The sequence below is a fragment of the Mixophyes fleayi genome, chromosome 6 (genome assembly GCF_038048845.1).
Source record: "Mixophyes fleayi isolate aMixFle1 chromosome 6, aMixFle1.hap1, whole genome shotgun sequence".
Lineage (NCBI taxonomy): Eukaryota > Metazoa > Chordata > Amphibia > Anura > Limnodynastidae > Mixophyes > Mixophyes fleayi.
The window spans coordinates 153,241,671-153,263,409 of record NC_134407.1 but is presented as its reverse complement, the minus strand read 5'-3'; the positions used below and the strand labels follow the sequence as shown (position 1 = coordinate 153,263,409).

Genomic DNA, 21,739 nt, shown 5'->3' with positions numbered 1-21,739 from the left:
TTGAGCCACTCTCCCTAATCTATACAATTTCACCTCTACTGGGAAGAGATGTACATACATTTCACAGACAGAATAGCCAGCCCGTTTGTCTTCTCTTTGAGATTGTTGCTATAATATACATCAGGGTAATAGTGGCTACATAAAGATGGGGCATTTAGTCTACACATAAAATGGGTTTCTTGGATCAGAGCTACATCTACCTTATATGTTCTTAATGACATCAGGGCTTTGGGATGTTTATCCCCATGGCATTTATTAAAACTAAATGTAAGTTGTCCATTAATGCTGCCATCCTTATACCACAACATCTCCCTTAAATGAGCTATAGCAACAAACGAAGACAACACACCATTATAATTATATATCTCATTTATATGAATATGCTAAACAATAAACAGGAGTATGTGTCTCCGTCTGTTACAGATCATACAAAAAAATGAGGATTCCTAACATATCTTAAGATGTTTATAAAAACAGTCCTGTTGCCTTAGTGGGATTCCCTAGACCCATATAGAAAAGCATATCAACAGGGGGAGAGGGAGAGAACACATTATAGAAGTATAGACATAATACGTTAAAGACTGCACTGAGGCTTAACTAAGTGGTGTCTTTCTTGCATCTTCGGAAGTTGTGCACCATTATGCGCTCTTAACAAGAGAGGACAGGCGCTTGAACTGGTGCAAGTAGTCTTTCCATTCTGGAAGGTCCACTTGCTGTAATCCCATGTCTGATCAAAAAGCTTACAAAATCAGGTGGTGAAGGGTTTGAAGGCTCTGCTTTATTGTAATGTATGCCACAACAGATCTTGAAAGATTTGTATTCTGTCTCCATTAAAGTCAGTTCCATCAAGTTACCACATAATATTTTCCTTTTTTAATTCCCTGTAAAATAATTCTACAAATAACATCGCTTGGCTTCTCTGATGGCAAGTCTCTGTGAGCATATATGAAAGTGATTTAATACTTTGGGTTCTGATCAAGGATCTTGTTCAAATTCTGTCTTGACTCTGGAATGTCCTCTGGCAGACCTCTTTGTTGGGCGATTTGGATAACTGGAAGCTGTAGAAATCTCCATCTAAGTCTTTAGTGAACACAGCTCAGCAGATTGTGAGAAACCTTCAGTTTAAAGTATAGATCATCTTTCCCCCTCAAGTGTTGCTAGACAAACTGCAAATTGGATGTGAATCTGAATGTCAGCTGCTTCCTTTTGTAGTGTCTTGGAGTTCTCCAAACAGCACAAAATCATTGAGTGATTTAATGGGAAAGAATTTCACTTATTTTGTTTCTCACATTAGAAGAAACAGAGCCTTCAGCCTGAGATGCGTTCTCTGGGGAACTCTGTGGGTGGGTGTCAAGCTCTGAGCTGGTGCTTTTGATTTTTAAGAACTGCTCATGTCTTTCTGTGGGAAAATATTCTGTTTCATAGCCTGTTCTGTGTGCACTTTTCTTATCTTTCCCAAAGGTATACCATGCAAATAAGGTAGTTCATCAGCAAACACATCCTTTCTCTTTTGCTGATTTTGCAGTGTAGATCAATGGCCATGGGCCCCATAGACGAGTAAACAATGACATTTTCAGTCACTGGAGACAAACTTCCATTCTGGCTATTGGCACATGTGCAAACACCAAGCTTTCAGGTTGAGGTGAGATCTCAATAGTTCTCTTTTTTGACCAACAGTTCTGCATATCTTAAACTTTAGCAGAGATAGAAAAGTCAGTTTCACAGGTGCTAGTAGATCTTCACCCATAATATTCTAGTGTTCACCACAAATATATTAAATGGATCTGAATTTTGGAGAAATAAATCCAGAAGAGTCAACATCAACGAGACTGTTCAGGAAAACTGAATGACAGATTAGTCTTCTCTGTTGGGCAAATGCTTTCCTCTTGAAGGGCTGAGCGTACGAAATGTAAACTGCCTTGTGGTGTGCACACTTTTTAAAGACATCAGACAAGATTGTCAGGATTAAAAATAGTATGAAACATCAAGAACTCACTGCCCTCCTTCTTTGTTTTAAGAATCACTGTGATCCTGTTATGTTCAGCCGCCACGTCTGCACCGGGAGCTGTCTGGCTCCAGTTCTAGTTTTATGCAGTTGACATCTGGCGGACAAGTCTAGCCCGATTGATTTGCTTCACTGTTGTAATGTGGAACACCATGCGGAGGATCAGATAGGACCTCTGGGTGACTGGAGTGACAAACTTGATGCATCCAGATTGGGGGGGGGGGGGGGGGGGCTGGCTGGGTGAATCCCAATAAGAGCCCAAAGGTGTACTGTAATGGGGCACCCAGATTTAGATTACCCTCACTAGAAAGTGGTGACACTTGCACGTTACCCGACACTACTACCAGGCCAGAGCTGGCAGAGGAGTGGAGCTCTCCAGACCCAGGTCTTAACATGACAGCTGCCAAGTAGTATCTAGTTGTAAAGATTTTTGTGTACACACACTATATATATATATATATATATATATATATATATATATATATATATACACACACACACACACAAATATTATTCTTGCAATTCATATGCTCTATATGTAAAGAGCATCAAAATGCTCCTTTAAAAAAATAAAAATTAAAAATAAAATAGAAACTATCAGATAGGATCACAATTTTATCAAATAATGAGAGCTGTGCAAAAGTTAGGACTGGGAACAGTTAGTTAATACAGTGGTGACACCTAGTGGTCACAAAATATACATAATTTTCATTTCTGCAAAAAATGTAAGTCAATACATATGCAAACGCTGCTGTTGGCAATTAGCCACCGCAGACTCAAGCCAATTTATAAGCTTGCCCCAGCAAGTGTCTTCCTCTCTACTATTAGTCTCATGTCTCATTGCTGCATTACCCATTTATGTGTGTACATTAAGGTTATAGATTTGCAAAGATAAATTAAATGCATTTGCATCACTGCCTCCTTCAATCACATTCAGAAAACTAAATGTGTGTTATTTAAAAAAATAAAAATGGATTGCAATATTACCCTTATGGACAAACATTTTTACCAATCTGTTTTGACTTAAGATACCAATGCCAGTGCTTAGGATACCAATGCCAGTCCTTTGACCCTCCTACTGCTTTACAAACGCTGTGCATACAATAAGTACTAGGATCCAGTCTCTGTTTTTCAAGGGACCAAGAAAAGTTGGTATAAAATCCAGGCGATAAAGGTGCAAACTGATAAATCAATTTGTAATTTGCTACATTGTATTATTGTCTTAAACAGTTTGTTGCAGATTATAAAATGTGTACACGTGGTGGACTTTCCATAAAAAAACACATCTGTTCAGAAAAATAAAATGTTAAATTTGAAAAAACAAAATATCCAGTCCTGTTTACTGTACACACTATTTTATAACTTTTGCATTGCAAATACATAAAATGTACTGAAAACATGCAGCAAAACACAAACTAAGGTACTATGATCGCATGGAATACTGTATGTGGGTAATTTGTGTGTTTATTTATACATACACACACAATTCCTGAATTTTAAAGTACGCATTAGGAAATCAGTGGATCATGAAAACAAATTTACATTCTAGTAAAGTATATCAAGCACTGTACTGATGTTGTCTCTTCCCAAAGATGGAAAACCTCAGGAGGTCCACCTTACAACATGGCTGCCTCAACCATATGTACCTGATGTTTAGAATTTCAAGGTTTATAGGATAGAATGTGTTTGGTTGAAGCTCTGAGTATAGGGACAACTGACTATATTAGTACATGGATTATGCCGTTAGGCTAAAGTTATATATACATATCTAGATTTATCCATTGAACACCTTCAGTAATAATATATTCAGATGTACATGCAGCATGGCATTTCTGTTACTCTGGTTATAGGAGGACTTGCATGAGAATACCAAAACCACAACAAAAACAAAAACATACATTTCATAAATAGAAATCTACAGTTTTATTGAGATTAATAGAAACTGCTCTCCAGAACACTATGTATATACACAGTTAAGGGGTGAGATCATTTAAAGTGTCCATCATAAAGGAACAGCTCGTATGGCTGCTGGAACAGTCGGTTTCCAATCCACGGAAGTGAAGGTAAGTGCTGACATTGTAACAAGGAAAAGCAGCATGGAAAATAAGACACTATACAGAAGAGTGAAAAAAGTCCAACACTGAACACATTGTACCTTAACAAAGACTGAGGTGAGTCTATTTTATACAAAGTGCGCTACTGAGCACAGACCCAGTCATTAACAGATTATAAACACAGTTATCAACTGGTAGCTGCCAAACTGTAACTTTTGTATTGTAAATATAAGAGAAAACCATGAAACAATCTCTACACAATTTTAAAACAGTGAAAATATGAAGGCAAAACAAAAAAACATGTAAATGTCCGACATCTAGGAATTGTGGTCAGGAACATCCAAATGTCTGTTCCTAACTGCGGGAATGTTATCATATATCTTGGTTTTGTGTGGCGATGACTTGAAACATAAATTCAGCACTAAAATGCGAAAACAAGACAGGAAACTCTCTGGCAGAGAGAATGGTACACGTCAGAGACTGCAGTTGTTTCAAATTGAAAAAACAAGATATTTATATATTTAATAGTAAGGGAACAGCAGCAAAAAAATCTCTGCAACCCATAGCAATCAATTAGCTCTCAGTTATAAAATAGGTTAAAACACATTTTTCCAGAACATGCTTTCATATCTTTTGATGCTGTATTTTTTTTTTATTCTAGCACAATGATGAATAATTCAGACTTCATGTAGAAGCGCTGTTTAAAGTCGCCTACCTACAGTGCAGCCAGCCATTTTGAAAGTTGTACTTCTGTTACAGCTGTCATGTTACTAGGAAGGAGTGATATCACTGAGACACAAAGAGTGAGGGGGTAGGTTGCACTGTCAATAATAATGGTTCTCCCCACAAAATGGCTGCCTCTCTGAATAGGCATCAAGTACACTAAAATAAGACTATAAGACACAAGCCATCTGTAGCAAACATACTGAGTTGCCATAATATCCCCCTGCACTGTGTCACCACTTGCAGTTCAGTAAACCGATACTGCTACTTGTACAAGAATCTGAAACTTGGCACAAATTTCAGTAGTGGGTGTATTATACAGAGGTTAGTGCCAAAAAATGCAATTGTCCATACACAACTGTGAAATTCAACCGGTAATATAAACACAATATTTTAATAGTCTAGAAGATATACTGCAATGAAATGAATAAAAGAAGGGTTGGCAGAACTGTGTAGATCAATGCTATACCAAATAGTGACACCTGGGACAAATTTGCAGCCTCATAACTGTTCTGTCATCACCAGCATCCCCGAGAAAGCTATAGCTGCTGGCATGTCTTGCCAGCTAGACGTTGTTCACATTTGTTATTTTATCATGTAATAAAAGGATTAGGATCGAGAGGGCAATTTCTCAGGGCATTAGACTTCCTAGAGGTGGAACAGGGTGAGGGTGTTTCTCAGAGAGCCACTAGCTCCACTCTACCGGTAACATTGCAAGTCAGTGACTCATTTAAAAGCGGGCAATCTACTCTTTCAAGAAAAGGGCTCATATGAATCTCTAGGAACAACTATAGCGTTACTCTTGCATCACCACAAATTGTAATTATGCAGAAAGACTTTGCCTCCATAGTAGAAATGTAAAAATGTGAGGTTTGTGTTGACAGATTACATCTCAAAGGCCCGTCTATTCTGCCCACTTTGTTAAAATGTCGGTCTCCAAACAAAGCTGAGTTAACGTCAACAATTTTACATACAGTTACTGTGGATTTTTCAACTACATTTGCTGGAAGTTTCTTCCACTCATCTACTGCTCTCGGTTTATAAAACTATTGTTTTGCCATCTTGTCAAAACTTGGTAAGCAGTAATTTTGGTATACATTTGTCTGTTATTCCTTGATTATTGAAAAGGGGTGGGGGGGGGGGGGGGGGGCAGCACACAACATTTTTATTCTAATTCCCTTGTAGCCTTGCCTGTAAATGTAAAATGGCACCACTCTAGAGACACGTACTAGGATTTATGTGTTTTAGTGTCCAGCAAGACCCTTCTAGATTTCATCTAGCACTGTACGTACACACAAGTGAAGCATATTGCTAAATGTTATGGACATGGCTGAAATACACAACTGCTTATACAATTAAATGATCAGATTACTACATCATTTTCATTTTGTCAACTCACAACTATACGGAATATATTCAGTTAGTAGGTGTTTGTGCGTATTCTGGTGACATAGCATATACAGTGTGCATACTTTGCTAGGACAAAATCTTACATACAAGGTCAATTAATGAGATGACAAAAGAAGATCTAAAAGTGCACGTGAAAGTAGAATAATCACAAGCTAATTTTCTTACAAATAGTCAAATGCACAATTGTTAAGAATGAACCATGATTTAGCCCAGGGATGTAGCGGATGCTTTGGATACACTGGGGGCTAAATTTACAACACAGAAAGGGTTTATTGCTTGTTATGACAGCATGTGGCTAGGTTTGCACACAAAGGGACATGGTCTTACACTGCAGCACATATATTTGCATGAGCATGTTTTTCCTGTGCATGAATTTCAGATAAGCGTGTTCATTATATATCAATGTCCTGATCTTAACATCATCTCATAACATTCAACGGAGATCTGGTTGCAAAACCTATCTGCGCTAGTTGCCCGCAGTAAAACTACATATATAGCAAAGAATTTAATATAACAAACTGCACAATTTTAAGAAAAGATGTCCCTGATGTCCACTTACTGTCACACGTTACCCTGCAAGAATTTCCAAAACCTATACTGCGAGACGAAAACTGAGGTTATACACAGCAAATTCTGTCTCAAACACCATCTTGCCCATAAAACGTCATTGCAACACTGCCGTTACAAAAATTCAGTTTATTTTCAAACATGATTTGATCATATAGATACCTACAGTTGATAAGCTTTTCAGCCCACTTGCTGAAAGCAAAAACAAACTTTCAAGCAAAGTGGTAAGTCTGCAGTCTGATTAACCCACACTGTTCGCTACACTATTTACATGGAATGTATTATTAGAGTGTTGTAATATATACACTGTGACCATTTTAGGATATCATACTGAACTATCACTAGCAAGCGGTGTCATCAGAGTTTTCAGAATATTATTGTGACAGCTTTACATTAAAGTATCAGAGTGAAGTTGTGCTTCTTAAAATGAGATGGGAGACAGGTGAATTATAGAAAACTTTGAGGCTTAATACTTTGCAACAACCTCCACCCAAACAAACAGGTCCTACGCAAGTGTCCTAGGTACCCTCTTCCCTTAGGCACTCTCCCCTTTTTACCTTGTTTGGGGGGCATCCAGTTACACACTCCTAGCAAATCACTGTCATGGAGGAGAGACTGCAGATCCTCCATGTCAGAGGGTGGTGATCAAAATGAGGGCACTGCGGGCAAATTAAAAACCCTGAATGAGTGACAATACTCATCTAATGTTTTAGCAGTTTCATAAACCTTGGCACCATCCTAGATTATCCTAATGGGAGCTCCAGCCTGCAAACAAGTGAAACTTGGAGGACAATGCGGGATGAGTTAGTCACCCATCAATTAATACGTTTTAAAAAAAAAGTTTCAAAACAATTTAAAAATGGGTAGAACTTGCAAGATGTGGAGACCGCCTACCATGGCTCATCCAATGAGCAGCATCTCAACATACACAAGCCCTGTTCACGTTTAAAAAACTGTAAGTGCTGCCCAAAGCAACCAATCAGATTCTAGCTGTTACAGTTATCCATTGCACTAGTTCTCATAAAGGTTCCCTATAAGTCAAATTCTAAAAATAAAACCAATTCGATGAAAGCTGCCTTTAGAATAAAGCTGCCTGAATTTTCTTTTAATATGCAAGAAATAGATGTAATCCAAAAGAGCTTGCCAGAGTGAAAAAGTGAATGCCATTAATATATCTGTTTTACAAAACATTTAATATACTGAAATGGCTTATGGATTTTCTACAATTTTTTTCCATCTTGACTATTGTTCACCTTACAAGTTGCTATCACTCACTACACTGTCAGAGTTATACATGATTAGCACTGAAAAACACGGATCAGAGTGTTTAATTGCCTTCAATTTGATATGGGCAGAGCAATAACCAGTCTCAGAGTGGACACTCCAGGCTGTATGAATCAGATTTTAAAATCTTGTGGATATATTTTACAATAGTTCGTAAATCCCACCTCCCCCTTTATTTACTCAACCACAGGTTTTTTCTTTTTCTTTTTTTTTGTTAAAAAAATATATAAAATATATTCAAAAACATATTACAGAAGTAGATAGTGTACAGCTTTCCATCTTATACAGGTATATACACAAGCACAAAACATTGGCTTTTTGTGTTTTGCGATCACGGTTAAAGCCCTTGGTTCGTGGAGCAGATTATATAATGAATGGGGTTTAAAGATGTGTCAAAGAGACAAGTGCTCAGACATCATTGCTGCGGCATGCATTTGTTTGCATATCTGTTTTTAAATAAAGCAAACTTTAAATATATATATTTTAAAAATGGGATAAAATGTGTCTCATGCCATTAAAAGTTTGACTTTTTTTTTAGGGGTGTGCTCAGGGAAGAGGTCAGCAATATTTTACAGAGAAGGATTGGCTGACCCATAGGAAACATTTGAGAAAACCCCATACACACAGGTTAAATGATGAAATCAGTCGACAGATTGTTCCAGTGGGGTGCTGCTCAGGTGTCGCTTTGGCTCTGCTGCAGAGAAGAATCGCACATCTTGGTCTCTGTCCAGCTGCATGGCCTGCACAGTCTTCTCCACCGCATCCAGGTGTGGGTTGCCCAAGCTGGTAAAGTATGCTGGAAGAATTGTTGAACCATCAGTATTTCCTTACATAGTGCATTATTCTTAGATACAGTTTAAAGGGCACTTCAATTAAAATGGTTTATAAAATGTTAACTTATGTTTAAACATAAAGTAGATGTGTGTACTTCTTTACCCAAAAAGCTTCCTACTACTTGGCTAGCAGAATATGATCTTCCAAGGTTGTTCATACCATGATTAAGGTGAGAACCTTGCCTTGTGTTGCTTCCCCAGAACCTCCATTTCATTCAGTTTCACTGTATGAGGACACAGTAAGTACAAGGGAGAGAGAAGACTTCCCTTTCTATCCCACGTAACCAATGTATGACCAAGCAATGAGTGGTCTAAGTCAAAAAAATCTTTTCATACAGGCTGTTCTGGAGAGAGAGGGGTCTCATGGGGTATAGGGCGAAGAACACCCCTGAGCACTTCACTAGGAAATCTACTCTTTTTGATTAAAAAAAAAAAACAAAACACAACACTTTTCTTGTGCTACAGTTATTTATTTAAAGCACAGTCATATTTGCGTAGTAGAGGAAACAGGGAGAATTGGGATACCAAAACAGAAATACGAAATTAGCATCCTGCTCCCACCCTGTATATCACTTGGGTCTTAATGTGGGAGGGGGGGGGGGGATCAGCCACAGAGACCTGGCCATTTGCCAATAAACCGACAGTCTGGCAGCAAAACCGAATGATTGCTGCCAGATTATCACTGTACTGAGGAACTTAGTCTCACAAGACAGACATGATCACATAGTATAACCAAGTATTATTACATATTATAACGAATTGGCAACTTGGAGACACCTTGTCCTCAACACAAAAGTAATAAGAAATGCACAGGGGATATTTGCTACAAGAAAGGGGTGGGAAACTTACAAATATGAGGTAGGATGGAGAAATGCGGTACAGGAGCAAGGGGTGGGAGGTAAGTAATGCATTAGGGGAGGGAGAAATGTTTTAAGGTGAAGACATGACCGCACATTTCAAGCCCCACAGGGACTTTTTTTTACAGATGTTGAGAGGTATGGAATAACTGCAGAGAGGTTCAACTTTTCTACATAGTTTACATTTTTAAACAATTTACGTCTCATTGCAGACCACTCGAATGAGTATATTCTCCGCATGTGGCCCACAGACCAAAAAAGGTTGTGCACCCCTGCTTTATAGAAATTCAACATTTTAATGTGGTTCAATTTTCCCTTTGTGTTACTCTAATTAATATATTAAGGGATGAACATATAAATATAATTATTTTATGACTTGACCCAATATCTATGATGGTGTGAGCACATCTGCATGCAAAGTCATTTCTATGATGGTGCTGACCATAAAGTACAGTTTCCCTGTTTGCTTTTTCATCAGCAGAATACCTTTATCTCTGTACAATTGTCTCCCTTCAATCTAACTGAGATGTAACAACTGTCTCACAATACAATAGATTGTGTGGCCTAATGAAAACGGATTTTATGACGTAACATATATTATTACACATAGTTTCTTTATTGTTTTACTTCAGAACAATCCCCTTTATATATCTAATACCCATTAAATATCAATTTACATTCATTTTCCATGTACTTTCTAGATTCAAAAAGTGATAAATAACGAAATACAAAGACATGTTTAAAGTACATATTAAAAGTACAGAAAGGGTAGGTGTGAAGAAAAAACATTTACCTTTTTCCAAGAGTGTCTGCTTGAGGGCCTTAGCAAGTAAGACTCTTACATTGGGCACAGGATCAGATGCGAGGCTGAGCAGGTTGGGGAGCAAGTGTGTAACAAACTGCTCTGCGGGCATACATTCCTCATTTACCACCGCCTGCCGGAGAATAAACAGCTAATATTCAAGTGTTTCAACAAAATGTCACCTCCATTTTCTTATATATAAAGCGATTTGCATCAGGGCTTTATTGGTCCTTTTTATATAAGGGCTACTAATAACCTCCACAAACATATATGACAGTTTCAGGGGTTTACAACAATTTCCCATAATATTATTCTGATATCTTGGGGATAATATAGAACTGGGGCATGAAAAACTGGCAGAGGAGATTGGAATAAAGCCTCCTCTACCAGTTTACAATAATAGATCCAGGGTATTGGGTCTACTTGTAGCTGGCTTACCAGTTAGTACTACATGCACTTTAGATAAATTAATGGTGTTGGACTATTTTCGTTAAAGTAGCGTGTCAGAATTCCAAAAGATGTTTTGTTTTTCCGGTCTCTGGTCTATGTTCCCTTCATAGTGCAATAAAATATATTTATTCCAATTCCAAGAAAGGATGACACTTCTCAAGGAAGTGTTGGGAGAGATTAAAAAGGAACAGAAGAATAAAAAAATACAAATTACCTGGCAGATGAAAGCAAACGCCTGGCGTCCTACCCACTTGGAAGAATGTCTGAACTGTAGAATAAGTTCGTTAATGAAGTTAATGCCCAACTCGTTTTCACCATTTGCATAGAATTTCTGCAACATTGCCACAATCTGTGAAACATAAAACACAACAAAAAGGTGAGCAGCACATATCTATACATATAGGAGTAATAATTTAATATTGATTGCTCAACACCACATACCAAATGCTTACAATAGAATGCCTGACTTGTGGATTCGGTATGGTCCCCAAGCCCAACTAAACACCATTTGCGATATACTCACAATAAGTGTAACAACACATTGCTTTTAGGTATAAAATGACCACAGCTTTTATTAAGAAGCACATTAATACTCCTACTGCTGTCTGTCCTGGCCTGATTGCAACCAAGCTAAATTACCATACAGATTATGGTAAACCACTGAGAATCCAAGCCTGCTCACTATTTTCCCATAAGTTATCTGCATTTTCTCTGACTCCCCAACCAACCATAGATGAAACCATTTACAACCCACATATTTAATGAAGGGTGTCAACTTACTCTAGACCTACTCCTGTATACCATTCAACAACATTAGTCACACTTGTTGGGGATATCCAGTTACATCAGACCAATAACTGGAATTGCCAAATGAACATGTATCATTAATTGAAGTTGTTCCTTCAATTGAAGCAAATACTGGATACTAAACAAGGTTATGTTTGAGACACTTGCTCCACTAAGTCATGTATATACTGTACTATAAATGGGTTTCAGTTTGCAAATGTGGGACTAGAGTTTTAAACAGTTCAAACTATTTAAAAGATACCAAAACCTTGGGGTTAAGTAGATACTTGTCACCCTTTTAATCATACATAAGATGCTAAGCAATATCCATTAATAACCTGAACACCTTTATGCCACAGACTAGTATTACCATGAATAACCAGCCCTATGCATGGTCTAGAGGTAGAGTCTTTTCAAATGGCACCAATTCTGCTAACAAAATAAAGCTTATTACACACGTTACATAAGAACCATATTCTAGCCAGGATTATTGCTTCATTTGAGATAAATGAGCCACCTCCAGACCAAGTTTCAAAGCCTTGCCAAGTCACTTAATCTCCTTAGCTGAATCAGACTAATAAACTGTTATATCATTAGCCATAATCTGTAGACTCTCATAACCTTAACCTATGACCATACAAAACCCTTCACCATTCGCTGAATACCCAAAAGCTGCCAAACACACAGTATTGGAAAACAATTTGTGATAATCACCAACAGTTTTACAAAGCCTGTCCAGATACCATCACTATTTACTACATCATAAGAAGTGACTAGATATCCCCACACATTTATCACACCTTGCAGAAGAAAATAGTAGATTACCATAGCTTCGGTCTAGCTGGCCCAAGCTTATCTGGGTGCACAGCCAAGCTAGATCCTTATTTGAGCATAAATGGAGTGAATAATTATCGTTCGTGTTCTCCCCCAGAAAATTTTGCCAGCCGAGTGGCATTAAGAAGTAGCGGATGTAATCTTTTTCAATAATATTGAAAAATATTGGAGGTTATTGCCCACACCTGCCAGGACTGGTCAGACTGGTGGTCAGTGGTCTAACACACACTGCTGGCTGTAGTGCTCACATAGTGCCTGTTCTAATAGGAGAAACAATGGCATATTCTATTGTAATAGGACTCTGTTGGGCTCCCAGAGCAGGATAGAGCACCCAAGAAATAGGTGCTGGGGGAGAACACTGATCGTGGTGGAATTATTGCCCATTTCTGGTGGGAGAAAGCATATAGATAAACCATTCAAACTGCTAGTGGAGAGTGGGGGGAAAATCTGGGTTATCTATACATCTCACATCTATCGGATATCTACCTATTTATATATACAGATAGGTGTGCACAAACCCTAATGTTGGACTCCACCATCTATCTGACCAAGTACAGACAGCATGCATAGCTTATTTCCTCTTATTAACGTTAACTCAGAAATATCATGCACAAACCACAAGCCTTCAGACGTCAAATCCAAGCAGGCAACACAGGGTTTGAATATTATGTTACCACTGGATAACAGATATTGCACCTATGACATCACTACTCTGATGTTAGGTCCAGACAGCAGTTGTAGTGAATCCTCTTAAATGCATTGAAGCACAGATAATGTGAAAAATCCCTAGTCACCCAATACAGAGTCTAGGCAACACTAAGTCCATGCATCAATGAATGATAGGGTATTACAATCTTCAGCCCAAACCACCAGCTACCTGATGCTAAATTCAAACAGCAACCATAGGTTTCAAACCCTTTCCACCTTTTCACAGATATGTTGCCACAACCATCAGCCATCAAAGGCCAAGTGTAAGCAGCAAGTACAGGGTATACAGCCGTACCTGGGAGTGATCAGATCTTCTCCCATTACTTCTATAGAGTATAATGAACACTATTAATCCACCTGTTTAATTACATAAGCCATAATAAACTCCTCCTTCAATATGGTTGAAATAGCTTCCTCTTAAACATGAGGAAAACAGCAGACAAATGCTTATCACATGTTTGCTGTGAACATTCTTGTTTAACAATCCAATGCATCCTTCTAACCTGCTGCAAAATATACTGCATATTAACTTTAATCATCAAATTAATTTCTGTTGTGGCGATTGCCTGCACCTTATAAAAAAGAACCCCAAAATGTACTCCATAAACTACAATCAATCATCCCCTGTCATACACATGATTTAACTTACCCCAATTACCTTGATAGAGACAAGAGTCCCTCTTCTCATACCACCAGTATACCCTCCAATTCACTTATGCAACTTCAGGTAAACCTATGATGACTACATGCAGCAATAAGCTATGGAAGTAGTGACATGCTGCTAACATTCCAATATAAGAAGTGATCAGTCGTTGTTGAGATTACATAAATATTTTATGAAACACACATATTGCTATATGATGAAAACAAACACATTGGGGCATATTCAATTGACGGCGGGATCGCCGAAAATCCCACGCTCAAAAAATATTACCGTTAATACGGTAATATCTCGCTGGATATCAGCTCGCGAAATCCAGCGAGTAAATTACTGTATTAACGGTTTTCCCGCGCAGGATTACCGTAATAACGGTAATATTTTTTGAGCGCTGGATTTTCGGCGATCCCGCCGTCAATTGAATATGCCCCATTATGTATGTATGTCCGTCCATGGTCAAAAAAACGTAAATTGGCTTTCAGAGTCTGGCTGCAACTGAATTTTTAGGAGTGAGCAATTTTATTTTAATGAGATCTCTAGTGTTATTGTGGTGTGTACCTAGTGCAGGGGACTAAGCACATAGTGTAATGAGGGAAGGCAGCAATAAATCTTAAACCCTTCAAACTATGTAGATAAGACACAGATAAGACACACCAGATGTTGTTATTGAATTTCTTACATTTTTATATGTTGTTAGATGTAGCGCTACAGCCATCTACTGTCTGAAGTTAAAACTTGGTTTCTTTAGCTGATGTATTTACTTATATTATTTTACCTGACCACCCCCTTAATTTCTTTAACAGAAGCCTAGAACTGCATATTATCTGTTGCATAAAGTGTATGTGTAATATATTCTCCCCTCTCTGCCTTGCCTTACACACTGCCTCTCCTTCCCCTACAGATTCCTTTTCGAACGCCTCACCATCACCTACAAGGCTCTCTCCCACTCTCCTGCCCCCTATATTTTTAACCTCCTCTCCAGTCACACTCCCAACTCACTGCCTGCGCTCGGCCAATGACCGTCGCATCTCCTCATCCCACTCCAGGATTCAAAATTTCTCCCATGCTGCCCCCCTTCACTGGAATGACCTCCCTCGCTCCATCCGTCTGCTCCCTAACCTGTGCTCCTTCAAATGGGCACTTAAAACTCATCTGTTCCTGGGCAGCACGATGGCCTAGTGATTAGCACTTCTGCCTCACAGCACTGGGGTCATGAGTTTGATTCCCGACCATGGCCTTCTCTGTGCGGAGCTTGTATGTTCTCCCTGTGTTTGCGTAGGTTTCCTCCGGGTGCTCCGGTTTCCTCCCACACTCCAAAAACATACTGGTAGGTTAATTGGCTGCTATCAAAATTGACCCTAGTCTCTCCTTGTCTGTCTCCCCTCTCTGTCTCCCTCCGTGTCTGTGTGTGAGTATGTGTCTACATTAGGGAATTCAGGGAAGCTCCAATGGGGCAGGGACTGATGTGAATGGGTTCTCTGTACAGTGCTGCGGAATTAGTGGCGCTAAATAAATAAGTGATTATGATGATGATGAAGCCTACCAGCCATCCACCTAACCCTTTCTTATCTCCTCCACTAGTCATCTCCCCTCTTCTCCTGGCCTCTCTTCACTCCTCCCATGCTATATCCCCCTTAACGGACTCCCTTCTGTGCCTGATGTCTGTTTACCCTCCCTTAGGATGTAAGCTTTCATGAGCCGGGCCCTCTTTCCTCCTGTCTCTATACCTACTTTTCTGCTCCAACTTCACTACACTAGCCATGTCTGGAGTTTCTGAAGTCTTGGTATTTGTTTATTGTTCAATACTGTTTCACCCTGTATAGTCTATTGTTTGTACTGTGTACGGTGCTGTGGAAATCTTGTGGCACCTAACAAATAAAAGATAATAATAATAATAATAATAATAATAATAATAATAATAATAATAAATAATATTTTGCTCTACTAACTTGGCATGACCAAACCTTACATGATTTTGGAAGCCAGGTAAAACACAGAATTCCTTTAGTATTGTTGCAACGTTTTGCAAATAGTGTCTGCATAACCAAAATACAAAATCTAAAACGGATTAACAATATCGACCAATAATGATCAACTTATAAGTGCTGTAATAAACCTCATGTCTCCACCTTTGTAGTATTCATTCTAAAGCAAGAGCAGTCATTTTCTGTAATGCTACCAAACCTTGTTAACTGCCAATATACATTGACAATGTCGGCCAGAATTTATTTATGAAAGTAAAGCAGCACTCACAAGTCAATGCTGGTCTGAAAATCTTTAAAGAAAAACATAACCTTGCACATCTCATTCATATAAAGATTATATCCCTTGAATACCACATTAATTTCACCTGTATATTTCAGTACATGCTTCCCCAGCATATTTCTCTAGGTGTTAGTGGCAACTGGCTATTAAAATATTCTACTTGTATAATGGTAAACTACAGCTGGCTGGCAATTTGACTGAGAAGCATAACTAGAATCAACAACTGCATGAAATGTAGAGAGCCGCTATCCAACCCACCCAAGTGCTCTTCGCCTGTATGGTCAATATATCTATCAAAGAAGCAGCAAAGAGGTGCTTGCACCAGTTACATACTATCCAGAACCAAGCTGTTCCAGGTGATGAAGGATCTTGGTGGTAGCAGCGGCTATTCTAGTGTGAAGTTGACACCTAGAGGCATAGTCAATTAGGGTTTGCACCCGCGATTATACGCAGCTGCTCGGGTCCTGGTATTGCAACATTGCGGATTTCCGTGCACAGAAATCCTAATTGAATATGCATCTTACAGTCAGTGTGCCTGGTGGCCAAGCAGCACCAGTAGAAGTGGTCAGTAATAGCCAAATTTGTCACAAAAGTATATACTGAAGACTATAAATATTTTGGTAAAAGGAAAAAAAAAAAAATCCCCTCCCCCAGGCAAAAACTTGTGGTTACTCCCTGGAGCCAGTAACAAATCCATAAAAAACAGGATACCTGACCATGTAACCATTCCCCTCATTTATGCTAAAGTACGCAAGCTATATGTATTAGTCTGTGCTAATCTCATGCACGCAATACATTAAAAAACTGTTCTCTGCCCATGTATACCCAGAGTTGGATGCACTGTGACAAGTGTTCTCCAATACGCAATGGTTTCTGTATGCACAATCATTCCATGTATGTAAAGGCATGCAAGCCTCAGTCAAATATCCCACCTGCACCAGGTATATGATCAATCTGAGCACAAGTTATGTAACCAGCCAACATATGTATAAAAGGCATGAAGTCATAAAAAATGTAACAGCTTAGTATTTGTAATAAGTTCATCTATATGTACATAGTACATGCAGACAAGCACAAGCAGTGGCCCACATGCAAAATCAGTAATTTACCTGAAATCTAATGTATTCCATAAACACACAAGTCATATTAAACCCATACCCTGCAGCATTTAAAACAAATCCTTCCAACAGTTTCTATTTTGTCCCATTTCATGGCCCCAGAAGGGGCATGGCCATGCGATAATGTGGGTGGGATTTGGTGGCTATAGCTGTAATTTGCTCAGGTCATGGGGGAAGGATTTTTTTGTGCCCTAATTTTTGCTTTTTAAAATGTTGGGAGGCAGAATTAAAAAAAATAAGTCCTGTATTTAGTCTATGAATCCCCATGATCACAATACTTCATACCAATAGCTTCTCATTATTTGTTTTATGACCTGCAGAGCTTCACCTGGTGCCCCATCTTTTAATAAGGACTGATGATGATGATGATAATGAAGGGGTCATGGGATAAGCTTTACAGGGAATAAAGCAGAGAATAAGAGCTGGGGCATAAAGCAGAGCCAGAAGACACATAAATCAGGATGTAGTAGGGGCTACAGGTGAAGGCTCAAAAGGCAAGTTGTGGCCCATATAACCGGCACTAGTCACCCCCAAGAAAGTAAATTCTAATTAAACTCACCCACACTATTTATATAGATATATTCTGGTTTTCAATTCTTCATACAATGTATTATTCCAGCACTGACTGTTTTCACCCATCGAACCCTCTCTACTAGCCTAGGCCGCCACTAAATAAATGAAATGTACACCAGCCAAACAAAAAGAAAAGTGTAGTAGGTTTTGTGGCTAGTTTAACCATTTAGACAGGGAGACTAGGACGGTTTCATTTATTAAGTGCTGTCATTGATACTGATATAACTGCATATTCAATTACCCTGTGACTATTGTCCTCTATATTGCTATATGTAATTCTCAGAACCTGTTCCTATTTTTATTTAATCTATTTACTTTTTTGCAAATTAACAGCATATACCACAGAGGATATAATCAGCAAAATTCTAAAGGTACAGAAGATTATTCGGACATTACCAAAACATCCTGTAATTTATAAAGCTCAATAAAAACAAACCTAATTAAGAAATGCCTTAAAACGTTAATAGATTGGTGTCTTCTATGTGTGGTTTTAAACTATTACTAAGATGAAGGCTAATGTGTTGCTCTTTTGAAGGTTACAGATATATTTTATACATACAGTAGCATTTAGGAAAGTGTCATAATAAGTTCTCTATGCAGATGACAGTTTCCTTGACTTTGCTTAGTGACAAATATTCAAATTGAGTGTTTTAGACGTAGGCCACTTACCTGCTGTATTTGCATGTATATAGCAGTTATTGGATGCACTGTGTTTCTGTGGCATGAGCACTGATATGAATGCTACCTGCATGTGTCACTTGCCTTTATCAATACTTATTTGGGATAGAATTTACTGACAGAGGCACAATTAATGAATAAAAAGTTATATTAAGGTCAAATTATTATATAATGAAGCAATATTGTAACACAAGAGAACAGTAAACGCAAATTGCACAACATTATTTTCACAACAGATAAGGAGAGTTCTGTGAATATCTTACCAGTTTAAAAGAAATCCACCGGACCTCGGACACTTTGTCTGAGCAGAGTGTCAGTGCAATAACTCGTAAATAATCATAAACATCTTTGGGACTGTACAGTTCTAGAATCAGAGTCAGTTGCCTGAAACAAAAATTATGTAAAGATTTCTGTAATGGAATTGGGACGTATCTTTGTTCTCAAGCTAGACAGTACAGCGTATCCCACTCCAATTATTCATCATAACTTCTAGCCATCAAAAACAGATTAGGGAACTAATAGTGTTTATTAAAAACAACATTAATTTTGCTATTTCACAGATAGAGGGCACACATTTATAAAGCAGAATTATACACAAATAAAAATGTGATAATACGTAATATGATAGGAACCACGAGGTGATCTGCGCCTCTCAAACTGCTGTAGAACCACAATCCCCAGAAAAGCATGCTGGGGACTAAGGCCTTGTACACAGGGGTGTTACTTTAAATACACTATGATGCAGATAGATTAAAAAATAATGTAAGCCAAAAAGACCTGTCTCTTGATTATAGTCGACTCCTGATTATGTCCTAACATCTGAAATTACTTTAGACAGAATGGCTCCAGGAAATAAGTGTTAGTAAGCAAACAAAGGTTAATGTATTCTGACGTAGGAAACGGACATACTTCAAGGGCCTGCTTTTTACCATCTTACTTGATTATTTAAGTCAGAGATGCCCTGTTATCACAGGAATGCAAGCAATCAATATTTTTTTATTGTAGCATTAAGAGTTCCAAGTCAAAGACTGCTAAAATGTCTGTTTGGACCACTCCAAGCTTAGTGTATAATCCTTATGGGAAACATAATGGATCAAAATAAAACTTTTTAAAATATAAGTTTGAAAAGATCTCTGTATAAATTTGTAACCAATGAGAGTAACACAACACATGTCAATGATATATACATGTCCTCAAAGGAACCTATGGGAATTAGGTTGCTATCCAAGCAATCCTTCTAACAATCTTATTTCATATATATATGCATGGACAATCATGCCATGTTTATATCTCTGCTATGTTCCAGATGATGTAATATTTTTAGAACTCATTATTAGAATTATTCTTGGACAAAATGGCAATAAAATCGGTTGTATAACAGAGTAGCATTACTACACACCTCTTTCAATGATGTTACTGAGGGCAAGAAAGAAACTTTAAACAGCAATGGAATGATTTTAGAGATGGTCAGTTTTTGGAGAATTATTCTGCTATTGCTAAAATTGGCCATACCTTCTAGACTTTCTTAGGCAGATTTCGGAAAAGAATAATGCCAGTGTGGTAATACAAATTCTGTGTTTTATTTTGAATAAAACTGTTTTGCATTTATAATCATGTACGTCAATCACCATTTTTATTCAATAAGCAATTGTGACTTTTTATACTATTAAAATCACATTTAATAATGTTCTGTCTTTGTATTCTTTTAAAGTCATACATCAAATAGGCTTGGTTTTTATAATACTACATTTATGCAGGAAATGGTTTGATTTGCACTATCTCTGATTAATTAAGCGCTTGCAGTTTGCGGTAAGTTAGGGTAGTCAGTAAAGAATTCCTAAGTGTTGGGTCTTGAATGAAATCTTAGAAGTGACAGTACTTGCTGTTTAATCATGAGTGAAATATATTTTGGAGGGGATTTTAGTCATTTTTAGAAAGACCAGGTGGTTTTGTTTGAATAACCATTCCACATCCATGTCATGCAGACCCAAGGGGATCTTGTCCTAATGGTCTACTACACACACTTTCTGATGAGCTTGCACTTGTCAATTTCAACATCGAATGAAGCATTCAGAATTGTGTAGAAAAAAAAAAATACAATGAAGTTCAATGGGAACATTCATTAAGTGCCTATCAAAGCACATATTACAGTATATATCGTAAAGCATCTTTGAGTGGTCTTTAAATGCTCAGTTAAAGATGGGACAAAATACCTATAATTTAACTAGCATTGTATTTTAACACCCGTGTGTTGGCCTTTATTGTGCCAACCACAGAGGGAGAGCCGTAGGTTGCCTACTTTGTTAGGGGAAACCCGCATGAAGGTGTTTAGATCAAAATGTACAATACAAAAAGATAATGGGTTTCTCTTGCTAACGAGGAAGTATATACATGAAAAAAAACTGGTATGTATAAATTCCACCCTCATGGAGGTAATGTTTACATTTTAGTGGAGCATATAAGCCCATTATACTTCCTGGTAAGGCAAATAAGCCCATTATACTTCCTGATTTTAATGGTCGATTAAAGACCAAATATTCCTTGCTGGCTTCTATATAGCTGAACAAGTCTAGAAAACAGGAGACAGCATGTGTCACACTCACTCTGCCAATTCATATCGAAACCTCCAGTTACGTATATTATCTGTGGTGAGGAACTCTTGCAGCTGGTATAGATACTCTCGCCGCATGTCTGCATGGAGGAGCTTCAGAGACAAAAAGAAACATAAGAAATTAATGAATCTGACACACATTGAAAACCCTGTGTTTCTATGGCAAAACTCAAAATTATTCCCACCTTTTTCGATTAATGGAGGTAATCAGATGAAACTCTGGGTTGAGTGGTCCTTTTATAGTGGACCTGTTAGATACCAATGACTTTTATAATAACAGCCATAAGGAAATAGGTGTAGGATGAGTATTGTTTGATACATGCATGACTTTCTGCCGGCAAGCATATTTAAGGATACAGCTACACAAAATGAGGTAGGCAACAATGTTGCATTTACTTTCAAATGTGTTCATATTTTGTCATGGTATTGGAGTTTGCATCACATTCGCATAGGGCCTACAACAGTAAGATTACAATGGCCTGGTAAGTTTGCCACCCGCGAGTATTTTGCGGAAAAAGTTGGA

General features: G+C 38.1%; 1 protein-coding gene across 1 annotated transcript in view; it reads right to left on the bottom strand.

Moving 5' to 3' along the window:
* Nucleotides 1-3,480: 3,480 nt before the first annotated feature.
* Nucleotides 3,481-21,739, bottom strand: part of LOC142094546 (serine/threonine-protein phosphatase 4 regulatory subunit 1-like) — a 55,190-nt gene continuing 36,931 nt past the window's right edge. The window contains exons 16-20 of the mRNA XM_075176811.1: nucleotides 21,209-21,309; nucleotides 18,869-18,989; nucleotides 11,200-11,334; nucleotides 10,527-10,668; nucleotides 3,481-8,839 (exon numbers count right to left, since the gene is read on the bottom strand). Coding sequence (XP_075032912.1) covers nucleotides 8,685-8,839; nucleotides 10,527-10,668; nucleotides 11,200-11,334; nucleotides 18,869-18,989; nucleotides 21,209-21,309 — 654 coding nt within the window. The 3' untranslated portion in view covers nucleotides 3,481-8,684. The remainder of the gene's footprint in view (nucleotides 8,840-10,526; nucleotides 10,669-11,199; nucleotides 11,335-18,868; nucleotides 18,990-21,208; nucleotides 21,310-21,739) is intronic.